Source organism: Antedon bifida, chromosome 3 (assembly GCF_963402885.1).
Source record: "Antedon bifida chromosome 3, ecAntBifi1.1, whole genome shotgun sequence".
Lineage (NCBI taxonomy): Eukaryota > Metazoa > Echinodermata > Crinoidea > Comatulida > Antedonidae > Antedon > Antedon bifida.
The window spans coordinates 12,384,249-12,406,399 of record NC_136228.1 but is presented as its reverse complement, the minus strand read 5'-3'; the positions used below and the strand labels follow the sequence as shown (position 1 = coordinate 12,406,399).

Here is a 22,151-nt window from a genome sequence, read left to right as displayed (position 1 = left end):
AAATGAAATTTTAAAAACCACAAACATAAGAGGATTATTGAACATTATTGTTATTCTTTTAAAGGATTAAATTTGTGCATGTCACTATAGATCATCATTTCGCATTGTCTCAAATATACAGTATTATAAACATAAGGGATTTTACAAATTTAAATTAAGACTTTTTTTTGAAAAAAAATCAAATATTACACAGTAATGTATGAACTACTGTATACTATCCTAGAAGGTACAATAAAAACATCCATTACCATGACAACATGGCCTTAACGAAAACTCCTATTGTTAAATAACACAAAAGAAATTATATATTCACAAAATACAGTAACCTAGCAAAATTAAATACTAGTAGCAGATGTATTCAGCACCAGGTCACATTTTAACAAAAGACCTTAATTAAATAAACCAATTTTAACTTATTTATTTTTAGTATTTCCTCAAAATCATTACAAATATTTACCGCAAAACTGTAAGAGAAAATTAATTTAAATTTCATGTACTGTAGTCATACCATTTTGTAAACAACACTAAATGATGGTAGATTTCCAACATTAATTTAACATGTTATTGCAACGAGCAACTATATCACTGTTAATCATAAACTTGATGATACAGAATGATTGACTTCTACTGAATTATCAACAAATTCAATAATATTGAGCAACAAAATGAACAATTATCCTCTGAGCTAGGCCCAAACAAACCATTTCACACCAATATGCCAGCAGGCAAAGTATAGGGATAACCCCTGCTTGGTGATTCAGTTAATTGATTATGTCTACACTACACAGTATAATTGCAGACAAATAAACAAACCAATATGATATCTACAAACTATCATCAATAACATGAAACTAATAATAAAATCAACAACAAAAATAACATTTTATGCAAGAAAAAATACTAATTTAAGGATTCATTAGATTGAACGCATACATAATTTCTTTTGTGCTGAATGACAAAGGGTATCTCATTTGAGGGCATTTCGCCATGATGATAAGCTGAGTAGAGTATTTGGCTACCCTCCCCCTGCTACAAGGTCTATAATTTTATGAGGTCAATCTATGTCTGTAAAAGGTGTAAAATTGAAAACACAACCAGGAAGTTACTATAAATTAATAATGAAAGACAATAATAGTTCCTTGTAAAAACATTTTTTCTACACACACTGTAAATCATGACAATGTTCAACAATAGCACTCTAAATAGAACTTGGGTATTTTATTTGTTTTTACCTTTATTTTTATTATACCATTTTTCCATATTCAGTATTTTATGTTTAGGAGCCTATTAATAAATAAATTATTCCGAGATATTAACAGTACAATAAAAATAATAAAATAAAAATGCGTACATTTAATCAAAATTTATACTAATATGTCAGTATAACACAATTCATTTATTTTGTATTGTAAATCATTGTAATTATGATGGTAATTATGATTAAGTTAAAATACAACAGAATTTTAGAAGGTCTCAGCATTTTTTAAAATTCTTAATTAAACTTTAAAATGAGAAACAAAATTTGAATTTGTTTAAGCAGTTCAAACAGTATAGAAACAAAAGTAATGTTGATATGCCACATAACATGCCATATGCCTCTTAACCAACCATGACTCACCACAGGGTTCAATTAGATATTTGGGGTGACCTCATCTAACCTATGACCTTAAGAATTGTGGGTATTAGCAATGTGTTTGGATTTGTAATATTTTAGTTATTCAAATTTGTATTGATTATGAATAAAACAAACAAAAAATGAATGAATAAAATAATAGTACTGTATAGTGTAGTTTGGAAGCTCATACATTACGATAATAATATTAATTAACTGATTTTATTTTTTATTTTTTCATAAAGTGTTTGTTAATACGAGCAATTGTTTCTATTGCATGCATACTGTACTTGTAGGGTATGACAATGAGATTGGAATTGTAAATTTTGATGATTAAAAAATGATGTTTTACCCCCAAAATAAGTAGGTAACAACAAAAATTTATATATTTAAAAAAAATTGACATATCAAGTGTGTAGTAGACTACACAATTCAATCACTTTTATGTTGGTTTGATGGGGTTTGCTATGTTTTTTTGGAAGTTTACACGGTTTAGCAATTATTTCTAACCAAAAAATTATGTGTTACCCCAAAAATAAGTGCTTAAAAGAAAAATTTTTTAAATTGACATATTAAGTGTAGTATAATACACAATTCAGTAACTTTTATGTTGATTTGATGGGGTTTGCTATGTTTTTTTGGAGGTTTGTGGTGTTTAACAATACCCTATACTGTACAGTCAAATTTCAATCAAAAGTACATACGTACACGCAAACGAAACATTCAGTACATACGTACACGCAACGAAACATTCAGTACATACGTACACGCAAACGAAACATTCAGTACATACGTACACGCAAACGAAATATTCAGTACATACGTACACGCAACGAAACATTCAACCTTGCTACGTCGTGTACCCAAAGGCTACAGTGTTTACTGTTAGTGAACTTTCTTAGCACTTTAGTTGTAAATAATACATTTATTTCTCAAGTTCTAAGTCACATTTTTTACTACAATACTGTAAACCAAATGTTGGGAGTGCATAGTCTAATCATTATGTCATGGGCGTAGAGATTTTGTCAATCAAACTGGATTATGGGAACATGTGTGAGGTATCTTTTATGTGAAACTGTGACGAAAAACAAAGCCATAGAAATGTCTTTGGTAGAACAGCATTGAGGGAATAGTGTGTTGGTCAAGAAGGTTAGGGCCTACAGTACAATAGTTTATTAGTATTTTTTACAGGGTAATTTTTATTTATTAATACTTACATTAGAAAATATATTTAAATTAATTAATTGTATTATCAGAATATTTTTTAATGAATTTCAGTTGCTACCCAAAATTTAATTTAGGCCTACGGTCAGTTGGTTAATATCAGAATTTCCCTGACTATTGATGACATTTTTCTTCATTAAAATTCCTAAAATGTGCATACAAATTGAAAGAAAAGAAGAAAAACAACTTTTTACACATTCGCCCCCTACTAATACTATACAGATTGTCTGGGCCTAGGCCTATAATACTACTAATACTACTAGGCCTAGGCCTATTTCTTAGTATTTATTTTATTAAACTCTAAAATGTACATTTAATTAAACTAGTCAAAGCTGTTATTTATAATTGAATTAAAACAAATTCTTAAAATATTCTAGAAAAGTTATAAAATAAATATTTAATGTCCAATGTAAAGTAATGGTATTGGCAGTAGAGGGAGTCTAATCAATAAAAAGAACAGCCGAAGGACACTCGCAGACAAAAACAGTGCTCGCTAGACGGACACTGGCTGGACCCACCAAATTTACCCATACTGTTATTGACGGATTGCTCCTAAAATATTAGCGCAAATTGTATCTAAATACCACAAAATGTATCTTTAATACTTACCTATTGAACTGATAAATTGTTTTCTTGACTTTTCAAGTTCTTTCCGAAGCTGTTTTCTTTCTTGGAGACAGCGGTAGTTACCACACGAGACGGAAGCTGCCATTTTTCGTGTGGTCGTTTCTCTATGTACGCCTATTACGTCATCATCAAATGTGACCACCCTCCTTTGGGTCATGTTTACATCGCGAGTCAAATTTTGTTGTTACCAAAATTAGACCCGGAAGTGGTTGAGTCAGCGGTAGGTTTTTGGTGATAGTTCAATCGATAAACGCCCAAAATTGTCACCTGTGTATCATAAATTGAAGCAGATTTACACCACGATTGAAGCATAGCGGGTAAGTCACTGATTATTCGTTAAAAATTGACATTTTACGTGATCCATCAACCCTCATTCTTTCTTTAAAAACGAGTCGGCTAGCCTATCCCTGACGGCCCTGACTAGGCCTAGCTAGGCTTAAGTACTGTGATGATTGTGTATTGATTCTGCTACACGTACGCACTTCATTAGGCGATACTAGACTAGTAGGACCCTGGTAGAGGTACTCGCTAGGCCTAAATATTTTTGTGAGGTACGATTTAATTTTAAAAGTTCTTATGCTTTTACTACTAGGCCTATATTTATATTGATTATTTACTCTAGAGCTCAAGAATGATTTAGAAAGTAAAACAATTATTTATAAAAATAACTTGTTCTATCACATCAATCAATATTAGTTATTACTCTATTATTATTACAGGTATAATATTGAACTAGATCTTTCACATAATTTTTATAATATGGCATCACAACAAGGAACATACACCTACCCGGATGGCGAAGAGTATCGAGGAGAATGGCTTGAAGGTATAGGCCTACATTAATAGATTTTTTTTTAAATTTTTTAATGTAATGTACGAAAATAATTTTTTCCTATTGTGTTGTTGATCATACAGTAAATTTATTTAATGATAAATGCAAGATGAGAAAGAGTTTAAATACAGTTTTGAAAACAGTCTTTTGCGCGAGTGACACTTTGTGAGCACGTACAGTAGGGTAGAGAGTGTGCTGGAGTTGGTTGCCATGGTTGTTATCACCAAGCCCAGGGGCCAGATTGTCTTTAATCACCAATTTTATCTTTATTTATTGAGAAAGGTTGTCAACTTTTCTAACAGTTGCGGACACAGACCCAAAGCTCTGTCAGAGCTTTGGGTCTGTGCTGTAACGCTAATACAAATTTGTCTACGCCCTTTACAGTACATGTATCTTGCGCTTTATAACATTAGTATCATAGCACAATAACACATACAATTCATCTACCCCTTCGCGTCACGCTGCCACCAAACCGTGCTTATTCAGTCTGTCCACAAGCACAGGGGTAGCAGTACATCAGGGTAACCAACCCCTATCCTTCCAAAAGATGCACTGCGTTCACACAAGCCATATGAGTACACCGGACCAGCGGTTACAAACTTGGGCGGCTGATGATAGCGATACCTACCACGTATATCGGTACAGTAATTAAATACAGGTCTTACCTTTATATTTTGTTGCCTTTTTGTTGCTGATTACATTTTGTTATCTATTACATCACACATAGTTAAAAGAACCCTTTGTAGAATAAAACACAAGTTGATCTCGTTACAGATTATGACCAATTGAAAAGCTTTATAACTTGTCGTGGGTCTCTAGAGACATCATCCCAATTTCCTCTTATCAAAGGATTATACTTTACAATGTAACTAAAAAATAATGGACAAGAAATACAGTGATACCAACTTACCATGTGAAAATAGCAAATAATTATGTAATAAATTATTCCCATTCCCTATGGGTTTTAGATCTATTTTAATTTCACAAACTACATTTAATGTAAAAATAAATATTATATTGTCCTATTGTGATAACTTTTTTCGTCTTTACAGTAAATGGTTAAAAATGTGAAAAAAAAGTTGATTCTATAAATCCCAACATGCATTGCACGTGTATTGATATTTTAGCTTTTCTTCTGTGATTCACCAACTTTCAATCGATCGTGAAGGCTAAAACAAATGGAAGAATCATAACTTTTCAGCAAAAATACCTTGTTTCATTACATTTCTGCTTGTTATCAGCTACACTCTAGGCCTACAAAACTACAGTATCTAGGCTAAGCCTAAAGACTCTCCTCAAGATTACATTCACCCCTAGCTATTTAGGTAGTGCATTGTTTCTCTCTTTTTATCATAATTTACCATAAAACGTACATTTAAGACAAGGAATGACGTGGTTTAATGTTTTTAAAGTAATATATGTGCATTATTTTTACAAAAAGTCAAACATTTTAGACCTATGTGCCTGGAAATTACACCCTAATGTTCTTTTCACATTGAGCGCAGCGCCCGACAAATCGTGGAAAATGAATGTAGTGTATAAGAATAGAACTATTTACATTCTGTATGTAACATGTACAGTAGTAGGAGTTTTATCTGTAAACCGGTAACCACATGCTTCGTTACAGTAAAATATAGGATTTGTACAACATTGTAAAACATTTTAAATTTGAATTTATAGGGTGTGGTGCCATAGCACTTCTTTTTGACAATAATAGTGTATGGACTGTGACAACTATCTTTGAACAAATATTCCGAAATTAGAAATTATTCCGGATCAGATCACCCTAATCAAAAACAATGTAAACTAATTTAGACATTTTTTATTAGTTAATTATTTGTGAAATGTAGTTGAAACAGGTGATGTTCTTTTTCAATCTTGTTTCAAGGTTTTGTTATTGTTTCTAATGTTTTTGCTAAAGCCTCTTGTGTTGTAACTACTGGTGACTCAGCGTTATTATCTACTGTGGTCATTTTGAATATTGCATTTGTTAAATCTATCGGAATCGGACTAGTCAAATATTTTTACAAATTCGCCGGTAAAATGTATCAGCCGCCCTCTTAGTGGATGTTATACCACTTTTAAACTACCGAGCTAAACAAAATTCTTGTCTGGATAAATTTCCGATTTTTTATATTCAGTAAATGCACATGAAGAGACGCCCTTTTCATTAATATACCTACTATTGTTAAAGCCTTGTCTATACTATCAAACTTCATGTGAACAAAAAAATGTCATGTGCCCATTTATGGACATGATGATGTCATATCACTACCATATATGAGAATATCACTACCATATTTGGGAACATCACAATTTTTTTGTTAAACTAGTTTGATAGTGTAGACAGAACTTAACAGTAATGTCAATGAAAACACTATTTCAATTCAATCAATTCAACATTTATTTAGAACAAACTCAACATAGTATGTACATTTAAAAACAAATAAACATTGTTGAGTGACGACATAGAGCCTCTGTCACTGTAGCCCATCCTCATAAACACATTTTTTAAAATAAATTGAGTAACTTTTTATCATTATATTATTATTATTAAACGATAGCAACCAAACAGAAAAACATTTACTGTTTACATTACAAATATGGGTACATCCTGGTACCTGTGTTGACTACAAACCCAGGTACATCAAAGTTTACAATTCAGCCATTGTGTTACATTATATAAACAGGGATTGAGAAAATTCTCTTCTTTTTAATTAGCACAGTGATGTGTGATATGCTTACTTTAATCTGAGTCAATGTTGAATTCAGTGTTCAGGAAACTTTTGCCACCTTAGTAAACGTTCTTAATTTACACAGGAAATTAAAAATCTCCTTTTTAACTTTAACCAACTAAATAAAAAAGCCTCAGAATTTTGGGGGGAAAAAACGTTGCCTCTAAGAATAAGATGAGTCGTATAGGATAGGCTCTAACGTTGTTTGAATAAATACAGTAATCTTTCTCTTAAATAAAAACAAAATTGGTATCTATTTGTTACGAACCCTGTCCCTGATTGAACGAAGCTAAGCATTAACCTTTTAGTAACGATAGCCCAATCACAATATCAGGTAAAAGATCAACTTTGGCAGCTACGTAAAAAAGAAACACATATTTTGTATGATGGGAAATTTGCGATCATAACTATTTCACGGCATGAATAAATGATAAAATAATACTATTTGTCTTAAACTGAGCTGTAAACGCTTCAAATTTTATTGACCATGATTATGTACAAAAACATATTAGTAACAGCTATTCTTGCAAATTAAATAAAATTTTGATTTCATTATAATCAAATCATTGCGATAAATTGACATCTGTAAGTTCAGTTACATAAATTGGAAATTGTAGCTAAAAACAACATGATGAGTTAACATATCTTATGGACAGGTGTTTGTACAATTACTAGTTAAATTAATTTGAAAATTATTTTTAAAATTCAGTCATTGTATGTACACATGATTCAGCAAGGAACGAATCATATCGATTACCAACTTCCGGCTGGATTCTATAAGACGTTTAATTCTATTGGTTTATTTTCCCCTAAATGTCAATGTTAATTTAATTAGTACATTTTTTGGTTACAGGAAAGCGTCATGGTATTGGTCAATTGAAATTACGAGATGGGTCATCATATACTGGACGTTTTGAACACGGTCTAAGCAATGGAACCGGGGTTATGGTTTTCAGTGATGGGTCAAGGTGAGTAGCTATTCATTAAGCTTTAAGATGTAAGCGCAACGCAAGTAATTTGACCAATCACAAGCGATGTATTATCCTAACTGATGCATGTGACTGATCAACTCGCTTGCGTTGCGCCGGAAAGCAAGCATAAATGGATGCAGTTCCTTGATGTAACAAGAATGGATCATTTTCTTGCTCCAATTTACACAGACGACCGGTAATGGTAGGCGGGAAACCACATGCTTTTCCCGCATAGAATCTGTATCTATCTTGATGCGGTTTCCGCTCAACCGTCTGCTCCGCGATTTGTGTAAATGGTCAAATAACATGATTCTATATTTATGTTTCTGCTCATCTGTATAATTATGCCTTAATGCATCATACTTTTCATTTCTTTTTGTAGATATGAAGGTGAATTTGTTCAAGGTAAATTCCATGGTACAGGAATGTTCACCAGATCCGATGGCATGTTGTTTGAGGGAGAGTTTGTACAGGGTTGCGTACAGGGAGCAGGTATTACACATTTTGTATAAGACAATCAATCAAGAATAAGCCATCATGGTGCCCAATTGGGTTGCACCCCACCCATCACTCAACTGACTACACCTGTGTTGCCTGGGTATATTCTATAAACAATAGTCTGTATGCAAATGTTTAAGACTTGATTACCAATAATAATAGTTATACTGTATGTGATTAGTATGGTTCTTCATAATATTTTATGTTATTTCTCTATGCTAAATGATAAAACAGGGCGGCCACAGTCACCTCAGTGCGCTTTTCAATATATCTTTAATACATAGTAGTTCAAGACCATTTGGTACCCAAGTCTCTAGCTTGTACTTAGATTCAAAACCAAAATCGCTGTGTAAATGTGTCTACACAGAGGAACAATAGTTAGTATTGGAGGGACACAGTCAACTGTTAAAGTAAACTTGCCTTCATTTTTTTTATAGGTTTGTTAACATTTGCCGATGGTACGAATGGTCAGCCTCGTAATGAGGGTGTTTGGGATGGAAGTCGAATGGTAGAAAGACAGAAGTGTAATCAAGTGGTTGCCAAGGCTAGACAAAGTGCAGCTTCTGCTAGGGCGATACATGTTTCATAATTTCATAAACCATATATTTTATATACTTATTTACATTCCACATCTTCTTCACTGTAAGCCTTGCATCACATTTCTACCCATAATCATTCAGCCCCTGTGGACAGACGAATGGGCGCCGTTTGGTGGCAGCACTCAACATGATAGACCCTTAGGGGAGAAGAAAGTTGTGGTATGTGTCGTCCACACCTGTGGGCAATTCAGCCCAGTAGGCTGCAAGTCGCAGGTTATTCCCCCAATTTACAATCAAATAGCAGATAATGCATTTAATACAGTAGTGAGCAATATGCTTATTTAACAAAATGCATAATTTTGTTAGAAGTAGTATTTATAAATTTGGCAAATAGAAATTGCAATAATTTAATAATTAAAAATTCATATATTTTTGTAATCCATTTTTATAGAAATTATTATGAATATTTACCCCTTGTTACGACATGGAAAAGAAAAGTGGGGCTGAGGTGAATCAACCTATGTATCACGGTCTAACTTTGTTTTTACTTTCCCTCTCATTTTTCGATTATATGGTATTTCATTTGCTAAATGTTAGTAACATTGCATTTCTGGCCAAGTAGATGTTCATATTCTTCCCTCATGATTGACTACGTATATCAATTTGATTTTTAGTTGCCACAATTTTAATGATTTAGATTCAGGGTTGCGGAATGCTGATTTTTTAATTCATTGTATAGTCTTTCAAAATGTAATTTTATATATGCTATTGTTTACTGTATTAGCAAAATAAACACCTTGAAACTAAAGGAAGATAATTTGTTTATTTACAATTAAAATGCTAAAGCAAAATATCCAGTTAAGTGTTACAATTGTTCTCATAACATTTCTACCTATGATATGTATTTATGTTTTATGGACAACGTCTGTCGCAAACAACAATGTCAATTAGTTTTATATTCATGATGGATGAAACTAAGCCAGGACTATTTAAAACACACTGGTTGGTCCTATCATTGAGGGCTTCTCTCGTCCAGAAGAAAGGCATGGGCCAATATTTCTGAGGTAGATACTAGATGCAGGGGCTGCCATAAGAGTCAACAGTGGTGAATTCAAATGCCTAATGGGACCCCAGCTCCATATACAGCACCCGGTGGTCTCCCATCTAAGCTCTAACCAGGCCCATATTTGCTTAACTGTGGTGATCTGACGAGATGGTAAAGTACTGTCAAGTTTGTAGTACACCATTAAAAGAAAATAATAAATAAAATAACATTATTGTCAGCGGTAAAGCGGAATAAGAATTGTGAAATCAGTTCTTGTTTGTAATGTCATAAGGTAGGAAATTTACTGACTTTCAATGACTTATAAATGCTAACCAGCTATTTCTTTTCCTGTGTAAAATTGATTGTTCTATTAAAGGAAAATGCCTCAATTTTTAATACATACATGTAAAATCAATTTTGGTTGATTTCAAACCCGGAGCTCCCCTTTAATCCCAGCAGGAAAGAGTGACCAAGTTTGGACATGTGGTTAAAACATGAGTCACCCAATTGTGAAACAATGACTGGACATTTCAAAGAAAATGTGTGTATGATATCTGGACAAACCGGTAACTTTTCTAACACCAAAGTAATTTTCCAGAACCTGTACAAACCCTAAAATTAATAGTATTTCTTTTCATATATGGCATTGAGAGTCTTTTCAACAAATTCTTCTTTTTAACAGTTATAATGTTCAGGGGCGGATCCAGCATTATAGATTAGGGGGTGCTAGATATTTCATAAATGATAAAAACGGGTTGCAGAAAAACAACAATATTTTGGGGGCTAAAGGCTGTTTAGCCTCTGCCTAAATCCGTGCCTGATGTGACATGGGTATGAACGTTGCCTATTCTTGTTCCCTTATCAACGACGAGCGTGCAGTAGTGTGGCTTCATTATTCGAATAAATACGGTAATAACCTGTTTAGCTCCAAAGGCTTTACGTCTACGCAAAAAGTACATTCGTAGGGTCGTGCCATTCCAGATCGCTAGGGATCACCACACTAAAATCTGAATTACTGAGTGTTTTATTCGATTTAGGACTATAAATTTTAAAAAGCCTCCAGAAATGGAGAGATACATTAAATTTACAACAGCAAAAGGAAAAACAAAACGGAACAATTTTGAATGTTTAAGATAATTAATATGGTTAATTTACTGATTATCATTTATAGAGTGATAAAGATTTTAGATCATACAAAAATGTATTTTAATTTGAAATTGTACAAACATTTCATTCAGAAATTCTTGTTGTCTAAATCATTTCAGTTGAAATTTTGCGATAGTTTACATTAAAACTTGGTTCCCACTAGAACGCAAGTGATTTGACCAATCAAAAGCGATGGAATATTAAAATATATCGCTTGTCATTGGTCAACTTGCTAGCTTTATCAGACCTATGTTGTTTTACTTAAAAAGTATCTGTAGACAAGTTTTTAAATTTACTGAAACTTCTTGGATATTTACAAAGTGTAAACTGAAAAAAAATATTCTTTGCTTTAAATTTATTTTAAATACCAATATATTATAACATAATGATGAACAAATTATGATTTTTGATTTTATAACGATCTACGAACTACATCATATGGAGAGGGATTAGGCCTCCCCACCCCCTAACTGGTTTGGTAATTGCGCATTTGTACCTTTCTTCGTTTGAAAATGGTTATTGATATCCCACATCGAAAGCTCCATAATAACTCGTAATGAAATAAAAGATTGAGATTATTGGGGGAACCAATCATCAAAATATCAACATGTTTAAAATGCATTACATGTACTAATAAAATACAGTAAAACCACTCACTTGAAACAGCCATATTCAAGGGAAACCCTTATACCTATATTCTTTTTATGGTGATACTTTATGTAAACATTGGGTAATATTCCTGCATGGTTATACTGTATTTAATTACAAAATTATGTATATAAATGGCAGTTTTTGTGTTATAGAATAATAGATAGTACGCAGAAATATTTTCTGTTTGTCACTCTACAAAACGTATGGTATTAAATACTATTCTATTATCTAAAGCTCTGTCTAGACTATCAAACTAGTTGTACCCAAATATGGTAGTGATATGCCAAAATATAGTAGTGATATGACATCATGTCCATATATGGGCACATCACATTTTTTTGTCACATAAAGTTTGATAGTGTAGGCAGAGCTTTAAGTTTCATCGGTGGATCCAGGAATAGGGAATAAAAGGCTATCCTTCGACTTGAAGCACCATGGCAAAACAATCCTGGATCCGCCATTAAGTTGATTTAACTAATTAAAATAATAAATGAACTGTGACAGGTCTTTAAAGATTGCACCACTTAAAATATCAATTTAAAGCCCTGTCTACACTATCAAAAAAGTGTGATGTGCCCAAATATGGTAGGGATATGCCCAAATATGGTAGTGATATGACATCATTTTCATATATGGACACACATGTTTTGTCACATAAAGTTTGACAGTGTAGACAGAGCTTAACTTAAAGTATTTATCCAATAGGTAGTGTAAAATTAGTATTGAATGATTAAATACTAAATCTATACATAATTATCAATAAATGTGAAATTTAAATAAAAGTAACACAGACATTGAATGTTGTGAGTACTGACAATCCAATTGTTATTTTTCAGTGATATATACATTGTGGATATATTATATATAATCATATACACATTACAATAAATTATACTTTCACCAAGAACTAATAATATTAATAAAATATTTTACTGAATTGATTGTCAATAGTAGAAAAAAAAAGAAATTATTTTTACTCAATATTTTTATATTCTAATAAATTCCAAAAAATTGGATTGAAATTTGAATGTACAATAAAACAGAATCCTTCTGTAAGTTTATTATTCCAAGGACTTGAAATAAAACCATTTTATTGATATTCCTGATAAATAGAAATAATACTAAAATACTTTAGGTAGCAGCCTTCCTGAGGCAGTCTAGTAGATCAGCATGGGGTATTCCTACAGTATGTGCTACAGGCTGGATTCCTTTTAAGATTGTTAGCCAGTATTGAATGAGTCCTTTCTGATGCAGGCTAGTAGATCAGCATATAGAGTATTCTTATGTGCTACAGGTTGGATTCCTTTTAAGATCGTTAGCCAGTATTTAATGAGTCCTTTCTGATGCAGGCTAGTAGATCAGCATATGGAGTATTCTTATGTGCTACAGGTTGGATTCCTTTTAAGATCGTTAGCCAGTATTTAATGAGTCCTTTCTGATGCAGGCTAGTAGATCAGCATATGGAGTATTCTTATGTGCTACAGGTTGGATTCCTTTTAAGATTGTTAACCAGTATTGAATGAGTCCTTTCTGATGCAGGTTAGTAGATCAGCATATGGATTATTCTTATGTGCTACAGGTTGGATTCCTTTTAAGATTGTTAGCAAGTATTGAATGAGTCCTTTCTGATGCAGGTTAGTAGATCAGCATATGGAGTATTCTTATGTGCTACAGGTTGGATTCCTTAAGATTGTTAGCCAGTATTTAATGAGTCCTTTCTGATGCAGTCTAGTACATCAGCATATGGAGTATTCTTATGTGCTACAGGTTGGATTCCTTTTAAGATTGTTAGCCAGTATTGAATGAGTCCTTTCTGATGCAGGCTAGTAGATCGGCATATAGAGTATTCTTATGTGCTACAGGTTGGATTCCTTTTAAGATTGTTAGCCAGTATTGAATGAGTCCTTTCTGATGCAGGCTAGTAGATCGGCATATAGAGTATTCTTATGTGCTACAGGTTGGATTCCTTTTAAGATTGTTAGCCAGTATTGAATGAGTCCTTTCTGATGCAGGCTAGTAGATCAGCATATGGATTATTCTTATGTGCTACAGGTTGGATTCCTTTTAAGATCATTAGCCAGTATTGAATGAGTCCTTTCTGATGCAGGCTAGTAGATCAGCATATAGAGTATTCTTATGTGCTACAGGTTGGATTCCTTTTAAGATTGTTAGCCAGTATTGAATGAGTCCTTTCTGATGCAGGCTAGTAGATCAGCATATAGAGTATTCTTATGTGCTACAGGTTGGATTCCTTTTAAGATTGTTAGCCAGTATTGAATGAGTCCTTTCTGATGCAGGCTAGTAGATCAGCATATGGAGTATTCTTATGTGCTACAGGTTGGAATGTACTAACAAAAGCTCTTCTACTTGATTCATCGTGAATCTGTAAAAATAGCAATCATTTAATAACTGTATGAATAAAAACTAATTCACAAGATTCAGCAATTAAAAAAATAGTGACAGTACAGTACAAACACCAATGTTATTAAAATGTTACTACCTCTACCACCAGGCCTGTTGTCAAGGAGATTCCTATGCTGATAGTATTACAATACAGCTGTACATTGATTTAAATCAATGGCGTAATGGCTATAAGCGCTCACTGGTTAAACCCATGGGCCCCGGAGCTTATGGAGGCCCCTGAGCAGAGCCCAGAGGCATTAAAATATGCCCTTGGAACTAAACCAAGGGCCTCAGGTCTCTGTGTTACGCCACTGGATTAAATGTGTGGTCCTTAACCTGGACAATCATGTTGATCTGAGACACTAGGCCGTTTAAATGGCACAAGTAGGGGGTCTGAATAACCTACCTGATTCTGCAGAAAGTCCTTGGCAACAATACAAAAATTCTCCCTATCTCTGAGTTCAAGCTTTCCCATACGACTCACAACATACGGCATACTGCAAACACACTCAGTTAAGGAAACATGTTGAAAGAGGTTAATGATGAATACAAGAGCATACAAGAGAGAGTCTGAAAAATATTTTAATTACAGTAAGTTACTCGTATAAGAAAAACAGCACAGATCATTAGCAGAGTACTGAGGCATATAACCTGAAGAAACATTGATTGATTAATTGATTGAACAACTATCAAACTTTATGTGACAAAAAATGTGATGTGCCCATATGTGGACATGATGATGTCATATCACTACCATATTTGGGCATATCACTACCATATTTGGGCACATTACACTCGTTTGATAGTGAAGACAACTTTAAGCTTTGAGACAATATAAGGATACAAGGCTCTTATCCACTGATTGATTGAAGCACTTATCAAAAAGCATGTTAGACTCCATACAGCCATTGCTATTGGTGTACGCTGGGTAAAATTCGACAGGGACAGCAACACCCAATCTTGTACTAGTTGTGCTTGATCTCTTCTATGGAGATTCTCGAACACCTGCAATATATGCAAATTTGATAATTAAAAACGATAATAAAGGTTGTGTTTCATATTCTCTATTTTATAATTGTAAAGTCATCATAAAATCATCAGTGATGTTGGTAGTCTATGAGTGATGGTAGGTCTATCTCATGAAATAGACTGTATAACATTCAATTGCTAGGAGTCATATTGGTTGCGATAACCGTATTCAAAGATAAGCATAAGAGTAGAGTGGCGTCTTTAGGGACGGTATATGAAAGTAGATGAGAGTACCGTCTCATTACTGGGCGTATACTGTACGTAGTTCAATCTTTTGTATAAACCACTGTCTCTTTTCGTTTACTGCCCAGATGCGAGCAGCGAAAGCTCTTCCAGCTGAACATAGCTTTAATGAAAACATGACTACCTTAAATACTACCATGGCGATAATCTGCGGATGAGGCTGCTGATTGGATAAGAATTCGCCTATCACTTTGTTCATTACATCTTGGGGAGGAAAAAAGTCGTGTAGGAATGCTGGAATAACCTTCGCTATAATCCGTGCCTCACACGGATAGCCTTTCCTAATCCTGTTGAGAAAAGCAAACTTTAATGAAAAAAAAAAATAATAATAATAATAACTGGTACTTGATATAGCGCATTATGCTGAAAGCCTCAATGCGCTTTACAAAGACAGAAAAATTTAGAAAAATTTCAAATTAAAAAGGTGGGTTTTGAGGAGAGATTTGAAGACACTGGTGGAAGTAGCCCGACGGATTTCAATAGGCAACGCATTCCATAGAGAAACGGATGCCGAAGAAAATGAACGATTTCCATCATTGCTTTACATAGTTATAAATATCATATATTATATATCATATATACACCACAGGCACAGAACAAATTCTAAACCACCCGGTGACATACTGAAAATGTATTAATTAATTTGAAACGATAAAAATGAAGAAATCTGTAAAAATGAGAAAAAGTCACCTCAACCGAGATTCGAACCCGGAACCTTCTGCTTGATATGCAGATGTCCTAACCATTAGACCACTGGGGCTTTCATGGTATTGTTCAAACTCGATATGAATAAAAAAGTTATTTCACATTACCTGTCAAAAAGTACAGTAACCCTCTCCATAGCAACTAACAACCTTTCTGGATCCTGAAGTCCTAATTGGCCGGTTGATGCATCTGTTTGTTGATGGTCTTCTCCAGTGTACAAACAGGTCAACAATAATCCAAGTGCTGGGATTGCATAGTGAGGGGAAGGTACACACAACCTGTACAAATTTGAAAAAAAAAAACATTTATGATTATGAAATGTGAATGGTACTTTTACTACTCTGAATACACTCCAGAGTTTAATCATGAGGTTTAATGTAGGGACGTGTGGTGCAGTGTGTTGGACGCTGGATTACTGATTGTGAGGTCGTGGTTCGAGCCGCATTGCTTGTATCCTTAGGCAAGACAATTTACTTACATTTGCCTCTCTCCACCCAGGTGTATAAATGGGTACCGGTTAGATCAAGACACAACTTTGCGCTGATTACTAGCTGCATTATTATGGGACTATGTTTCCAAAATACGACATTGAAAGCTTGCTTATATGCGCTACATAAGAATGAATTAATATTATTATTATTTTTAATTTGAAAGAGGACAACCTCTCTCTATATATTCTTAGCACTTACCTTTCCATACTTAATTTTACCAAGATATCTGCAATGTGAGAGCTAGGTATTTGTGATATGAGCAACCTTTCGAGGCCCTTCATAATGCACTGGTACACAGCAGGAGATATGGTGTCCTCATTCATAGACGCAAGTGAAACACATGTCTGTGAAAAAGGAATATTTGTTTATAATTAATAGATATTTTCTTTTTTTGCGATATAAAATTATCTTTTAGGCATGTAAATGTCAATTTAAATGGGGAATAACAGGTGCCCCAGCCTACTGGGCACACACAACAACTTTCTACTCCCCTAAGGATTCGTGTGGAGTGCTGCCACCAAACGGTGGGGCTGAATGGACCAGTACACCCCCTACTCTGAAAGACTGGGTTCTTTAAAGTGCACACGAGCCAGAGGTGTACACTGGACCTCCAGTTTTAAGTCATTATCCGAGAGGACTTGTTCTACCACCAGAACCATGGTCGAGGAGTGACTTAAACCTGTGGATATGTCATAATTATTTTTAACATACCTGAATAACCTTTTTGATAAATTCTGAGCTTCCTAAATCCTCATTAAAATACTGGATGATATAGAAAGCTGTAGCAAGCATAACCAGTGTGTGGTGATCACTAATAACAGTTGTAGGATTACTGCGAAAAGAAGTATAGTAAAAAATTAATTTTTTAACAGCAGAAAGACAACATATGTATAAATCTATTACAGTACTTATGATGTCATATTGGAGAAGTAAATAAAATTCTAAACTTACACTGAAAGAGTACATAAATGTTTTGTAAGGTACTCTTCAACAACTGGTACAAAAATGTCAATATCTTCAATAGCCTCCGACTCAAGCAGGTATAACACACCGTAGAGGGCGCCTATTCTGCTTGGCAAGTGCGCACTTTTTAACGTCACTTCAATCAACTTGCATACCTTCTCGGAAATGTCTTTTTCCTTAACAAGTATATGGTTCAAAAGATACAGATTCATTAGAAATTGGCAGTTTATGAATATATTTTAAATTTCAGAAAAAAGTTGATGAATATTAGTAAAGTCAAGTATGGTTTGATTTGTCAAGGTCAAAGGCCAAAATGAATAAACATTAGTTACCATTCCTAATATGGCAGCTGCTTTGCAAATTCCTGATATGACATATTGTGTAACCAGTTCATCCTCTACTGGGTGGTTCTTATTCAACTCCAATAATGTATCAAACATCCATTCAAACTGAGCGCGCTCGGTAAACACATCAGATATAGCTAAGACCTACAGAAAATTGATATGTTTCAGTGTCAACTTTAACTGAAAATATGTTATAATAAATCAAATTATAATTCAAAATCCTATGCATTAAATTAATTAAAAACAGGGATTCTACATCAAAATTTCTTATGTCAAAGGATAAACATGTAATTGACCATAACAGGGCGTGTGGCGCAGTGTGTTCACGATCATGAGATCGTGAGTTCGAATCCAACTCTCGCCGCATTGCTTGTGTCCTTAGGCAAGATACTTTACTTACATTTGCTTCTCTCCACCCCGGGTTAGATCAAGACACAACTTTGCGCTGATTACTAGCTGCATTATTAATATGGGAGTATGTTTCCATAAGTGTTTGATCCCAAAAAAATGACCGGGGTAATAACGTGCAGCGCATTGAGGGCTTGCTTATATGCGCTATATAAGAATGAACTATTATAACACCACCAGCTACTGGAGGTCAACAATAGTTTATACTTACTGATTTAACAGTTTCACAAAGCAACATGAGTGGCGTTCTTGGGTTAGCATTCGGTGATAGCCATTGGCCAAAAAGCTCTAGTAAGAACATCAAACAGGAATGTACATCCAAATTGCCTGGTAACTTCATTGGTGACCCAGATGTTCTGTTAGCTGGCTGTCCACTCTCAGAATGACCTTCTTCATCTAAGAATTTAGGTTGAAGGTCATTCAGAGCCCAGAATCCATAGACAGATATCTGTTTTAAAAAAGGGTTGAGTAATGTTGAGATATCGTATACACTAAAACATAGCACACCGTCTAATGATTGGAACGTTAAAGCGTTGGTCCCATGTTCAACATGGCTTATGTGCATGTTAAAGAAGCAGTACTCTCTTTGAAAAGAGTAGGGGAGAGTCTCCTGGTGTCCGCTGACAAATTTACCACCAGAAAGACACTAAGTCTAAAGCCTTGTCTACACTATCAAACTTTATGTGAAAAAAAAATGATCTGATGTGCCCATATATGGACACGATGATGTCATATCACTACCATATTTGGGCATATCAATACCATATTTGGGCACATCACACTTTTGATCATCATTGTTAATAACTAACCTGACCCAATCCAAAGACACCTCTAGTTTCTTCTCGCTCGGGATTTTCATTGTAAAGGTCACTAGGGTCGTTGCTCCGTTCACCGCTTAGACCATCTTTTAAGCCTCCATCAATTGTCATCATCATCTTAACCTCCTGCTCGATAATGTTCCGAAGGATCAAGAGTTTTTTGCCACGAGATGTCGAAAAGAGTTTAAGCTCTGCATTGCGTGGAATGTGTCTGTGTGTACTGTTGGCTGGGTTTCCTGGTTGAGGGCGCCGTAAGCTGTTTGTAAGTAATGCTGTGATGTTTTTAACAGCTAGACATGCACCTTGATTTCGCTCGATTTCTTCCTGTAAAAAATATTTATTATTATAAAAGGCCACTTGGTTACTTTCTTTGTTTTTCAATTGCCAGCAATGGCAGTACAAACTAAACTAAATATCGCTTCATCCCTAAACTTTGAAAGAAAATGTTAAAATGTCTACAAATAAGGAATATTTATGTGTTAAATAGTGGAGAATATTTCATTCAGAGTTGGAATATTGATATAATAATTATTAATAATTTAGAATAAATAAAATTATTTAGTGAATAGAAAGCGCTGTACTTACTTCAGTAGCAATATCTTCTACCATGTCTGGACGACTAAGAACCCCTAAAAGTCCAGCCCATGTCTCTTCAAACTCTTGCCGTGTAGTCCACCCAATTGAGTTCACACGGAAGATGAATTCCCGCAGGACGTCCTTCTCGTGCAAGAACTCAGCTGGCAATGCAGGCAGCTTGGTAATACCCTTTTGTAGTTGATCTGGATTCCATCCCATTCTCCATACCAAAGGAGGTGTTTGAGCAAAGCTGATTACTAAGGGACATCTGGCTAGGCCTATGACTACATTCTTGAGAGGCTCTCTGAGGAATTGAGGTATGCTGCAGAAGCCATCCCCTTCAACATTTACCTGTAGTTCACCAACTAGGTAGGCTATCATATTGCACATGCTTATAGTTGTTTTAAAATCTTTTGAAGAAAAAACAAAACAAAAAATAAAAATATATTCTTCATAGCTTTAGGCTTTCTTATAAAGATGCATACTCGGTTATTGAGGGCGATAGTATTGTTGCCTTTAATGGTCTAGTGTCTGACTGAATATTTAAAAGGAAAAAACCAAGCGTACCTTCTGTGACCTCTGGTATCATTACTTCAGGAATGTCAAGTTGCTTTTCTTTGGCTGTAAACGAAAATAAATATTATAAATTCTAATTTGTTATTATTACCCAACAAATACTCATTTAATTTTTGAAATTCTCTCTCGTTATTTGGAGTGAGTTTTATACTACTGTAAGTCTTGAAATATAATGTAAATTCATTAAGAAATAGAAAAATAAAACAAATTTGTTTTACAGAAAACCAAGTATTCATACCTAGATTAAAAATCCTATAGACACACTCTACAGACGAGTGGACAAATGAGAAGTTATCGTCCAGACTAAACTCAGCAAATAATGTCACAGTCTGGAGGGTCAAGGCTAACGATTCTAATGCACACTGGATTAATTGGGAGGGCGGCAGAGAATTACAAATCAGAAACCTATAACATACAACCTGCAATAGAAAAGAAAAAATAAAAGTGAACCTAAATTCTTGTATATGTTATCTACAGTTAATGATTATGACCTAGTATAGTCCCAGTTGGGTACGAAATTTGGCAAAAATTAGGGATTATACTCGGATTGCATTAGCAGTTGTGTCTCAATTTAGAAGGGGATTAAACTTATATATGGTAGTTAGATTGTTACTGTATTCCATTTTGTTTTGTTTGTTTTTATATATTTAGGCAAATAAGCGAATTCATTCACTATCATTCTTAAAGGTGGCAATCCTGTTCACAAGACAAACATATACACAAGATGCTCTACATAAACACAGTCTTATTACAAGTCTTTGTTAGTGAAGTTATAAATTGTCATTAGAAAAAATCCTGACACTGACAGGACCTGAACCAAGAGCCCTTGGATTTGTAGCCAAGCATCATACTGTACTTATTAGTATTAATAGTATATTGGTTACATTATTCTTAATATTATTAGCAAGAAATAAATTGACCCAACAAACCTCCAGAGATGTAACAACAAATCTACAAATATCCTTGGTTGCCTCTTGTGGTACTTGCAAATTAAGTTCCTTAAACGAGGCTAGAGATTGCACCAGAGCTGCAGACAGGTTACATAAGCGCCCTAACCAGCTTGAATCACGATATACAAATTCCATTTTAGCCTGGTAATCTGTTTCAGCCCCTGACTGAGGCTGCCAGGTGATCTTTTGGTGTGGGCAGGGAAGTAGGTCTACCAGGTTGTGAATTTGTATACTTAGTGTGGCCTGGGCAGCCTGCAGAATGCAGTGAGGTTCAATATTTACGTTGCCATTGGAGTCATGAGGTGTGGTCTTTTGCGTCAAAATTCTTTCTGTTATTTGATTTTGTGTTCGCGCCAAACCAAGAGAAATACAAGCTGGTAATATTGAGACGTCAAAATCCTGTGAATTGGTCAAGTGAAAAAATAGGTAAAACTTACACATATGTAAAAATGTAACATTATATTTTATTTTTATTTCATACACATCCAACAGCGAGCACAAACTCACCAATTACAGGATGGACAAACTATTTTATAGTTTATCGTGCTTATAAACTAAGTCACATTTGAGGCTTAGGGAGTGGAGTTGAAAGAGTTGTGAGTTACAACCCTGGCACTAAATCAGGATTGAACCCCGGACCTTGGAATTGGAAGGCAAGCATGTTAACCACCAACTTCACTACAAATAAGTTAGCTTTTTGACGCAGGGGTGCATCATGGTATTCATAAGGTATGACGCACATCGGACAAATGATGCACTCCTCCC

General features: G+C 34.4%; 3 protein-coding genes across 4 annotated transcripts in view; 1 reads left to right on the top strand and 2 right to left on the bottom strand.

Annotated features, from left to right (window-relative positions):
- Nucleotides 1-3,548, bottom strand: part of LOC144837582 (ligand-dependent nuclear receptor corepressor-like protein) — a 31,960-nt gene extending 28,412 nt beyond the window's left edge. The window contains exon 1 of the mRNA XM_078692768.1: nt 3,446-3,548. Coding sequence (XP_078548894.1) covers nt 3,446-3,548 — 103 coding nt within the window. The remainder of the gene's footprint in view (nt 1-3,445) is intronic.
- Nucleotides 3,336-9,846, top strand: LOC144837588 (MORN repeat-containing protein 4-like). Its single transcript, XM_078692776.1, has 5 exons — nt 3,336-3,780; nt 4,183-4,289; nt 7,884-7,998; nt 8,384-8,493; nt 8,937-9,846. The coding sequence occupies exons 2-5, from the start codon at nt 4,223-4,225 to the stop codon at nt 9,086-9,088; spliced, it is 444 nt and encodes a 147-aa protein (XP_078548902.1). The 5' UTR covers nt 3,336-3,780; nt 4,183-4,222; the 3' UTR covers nt 9,089-9,846.
- Nucleotides 9,847-11,546: 1,700 nt separating this feature from the next.
- LOC144837580 (huntingtin-like) overlaps nt 11,547-22,151 on the bottom strand; it is a 37,047-nt gene continuing 26,442 nt past the window's right edge. For both annotated transcript variants that reach the window (XM_078692765.1, XM_078692766.1), the window contains 15 exons: nt 21,366-21,785; nt 20,675-20,855; nt 20,428-20,481; nt 19,870-20,270; nt 19,276-19,608; nt 18,678-18,914; nt 18,047-18,202; nt 17,703-17,890; nt 17,463-17,583; nt 16,950-17,095; nt 16,368-16,538; nt 15,680-15,842; nt 15,128-15,288; nt 14,690-14,780; nt 11,547-14,263 (listed from right to left, as the gene is read on the bottom strand). In XM_078692765.1, coding sequence (XP_078548891.1) covers nt 14,144-14,263; nt 14,690-14,780; nt 15,128-15,288; nt 15,680-15,842; nt 16,368-16,538; nt 16,950-17,095; nt 17,463-17,583; nt 17,703-17,890; nt 18,047-18,202; nt 18,678-18,914; nt 19,276-19,608; nt 19,870-20,270; nt 20,428-20,481; nt 20,675-20,855; nt 21,366-21,785 — 2,943 coding nt within the window. In that variant the 3' untranslated portion in view covers nt 11,547-14,143. The remainder of the gene's footprint in view (nt 14,264-14,689; nt 14,781-15,127; nt 15,289-15,679; nt 15,843-16,367; nt 16,539-16,949; nt 17,096-17,462; nt 17,584-17,702; nt 17,891-18,046; nt 18,203-18,677; nt 18,915-19,275; nt 19,609-19,869; nt 20,271-20,427; nt 20,482-20,674; nt 20,856-21,365; nt 21,786-22,151) is intronic.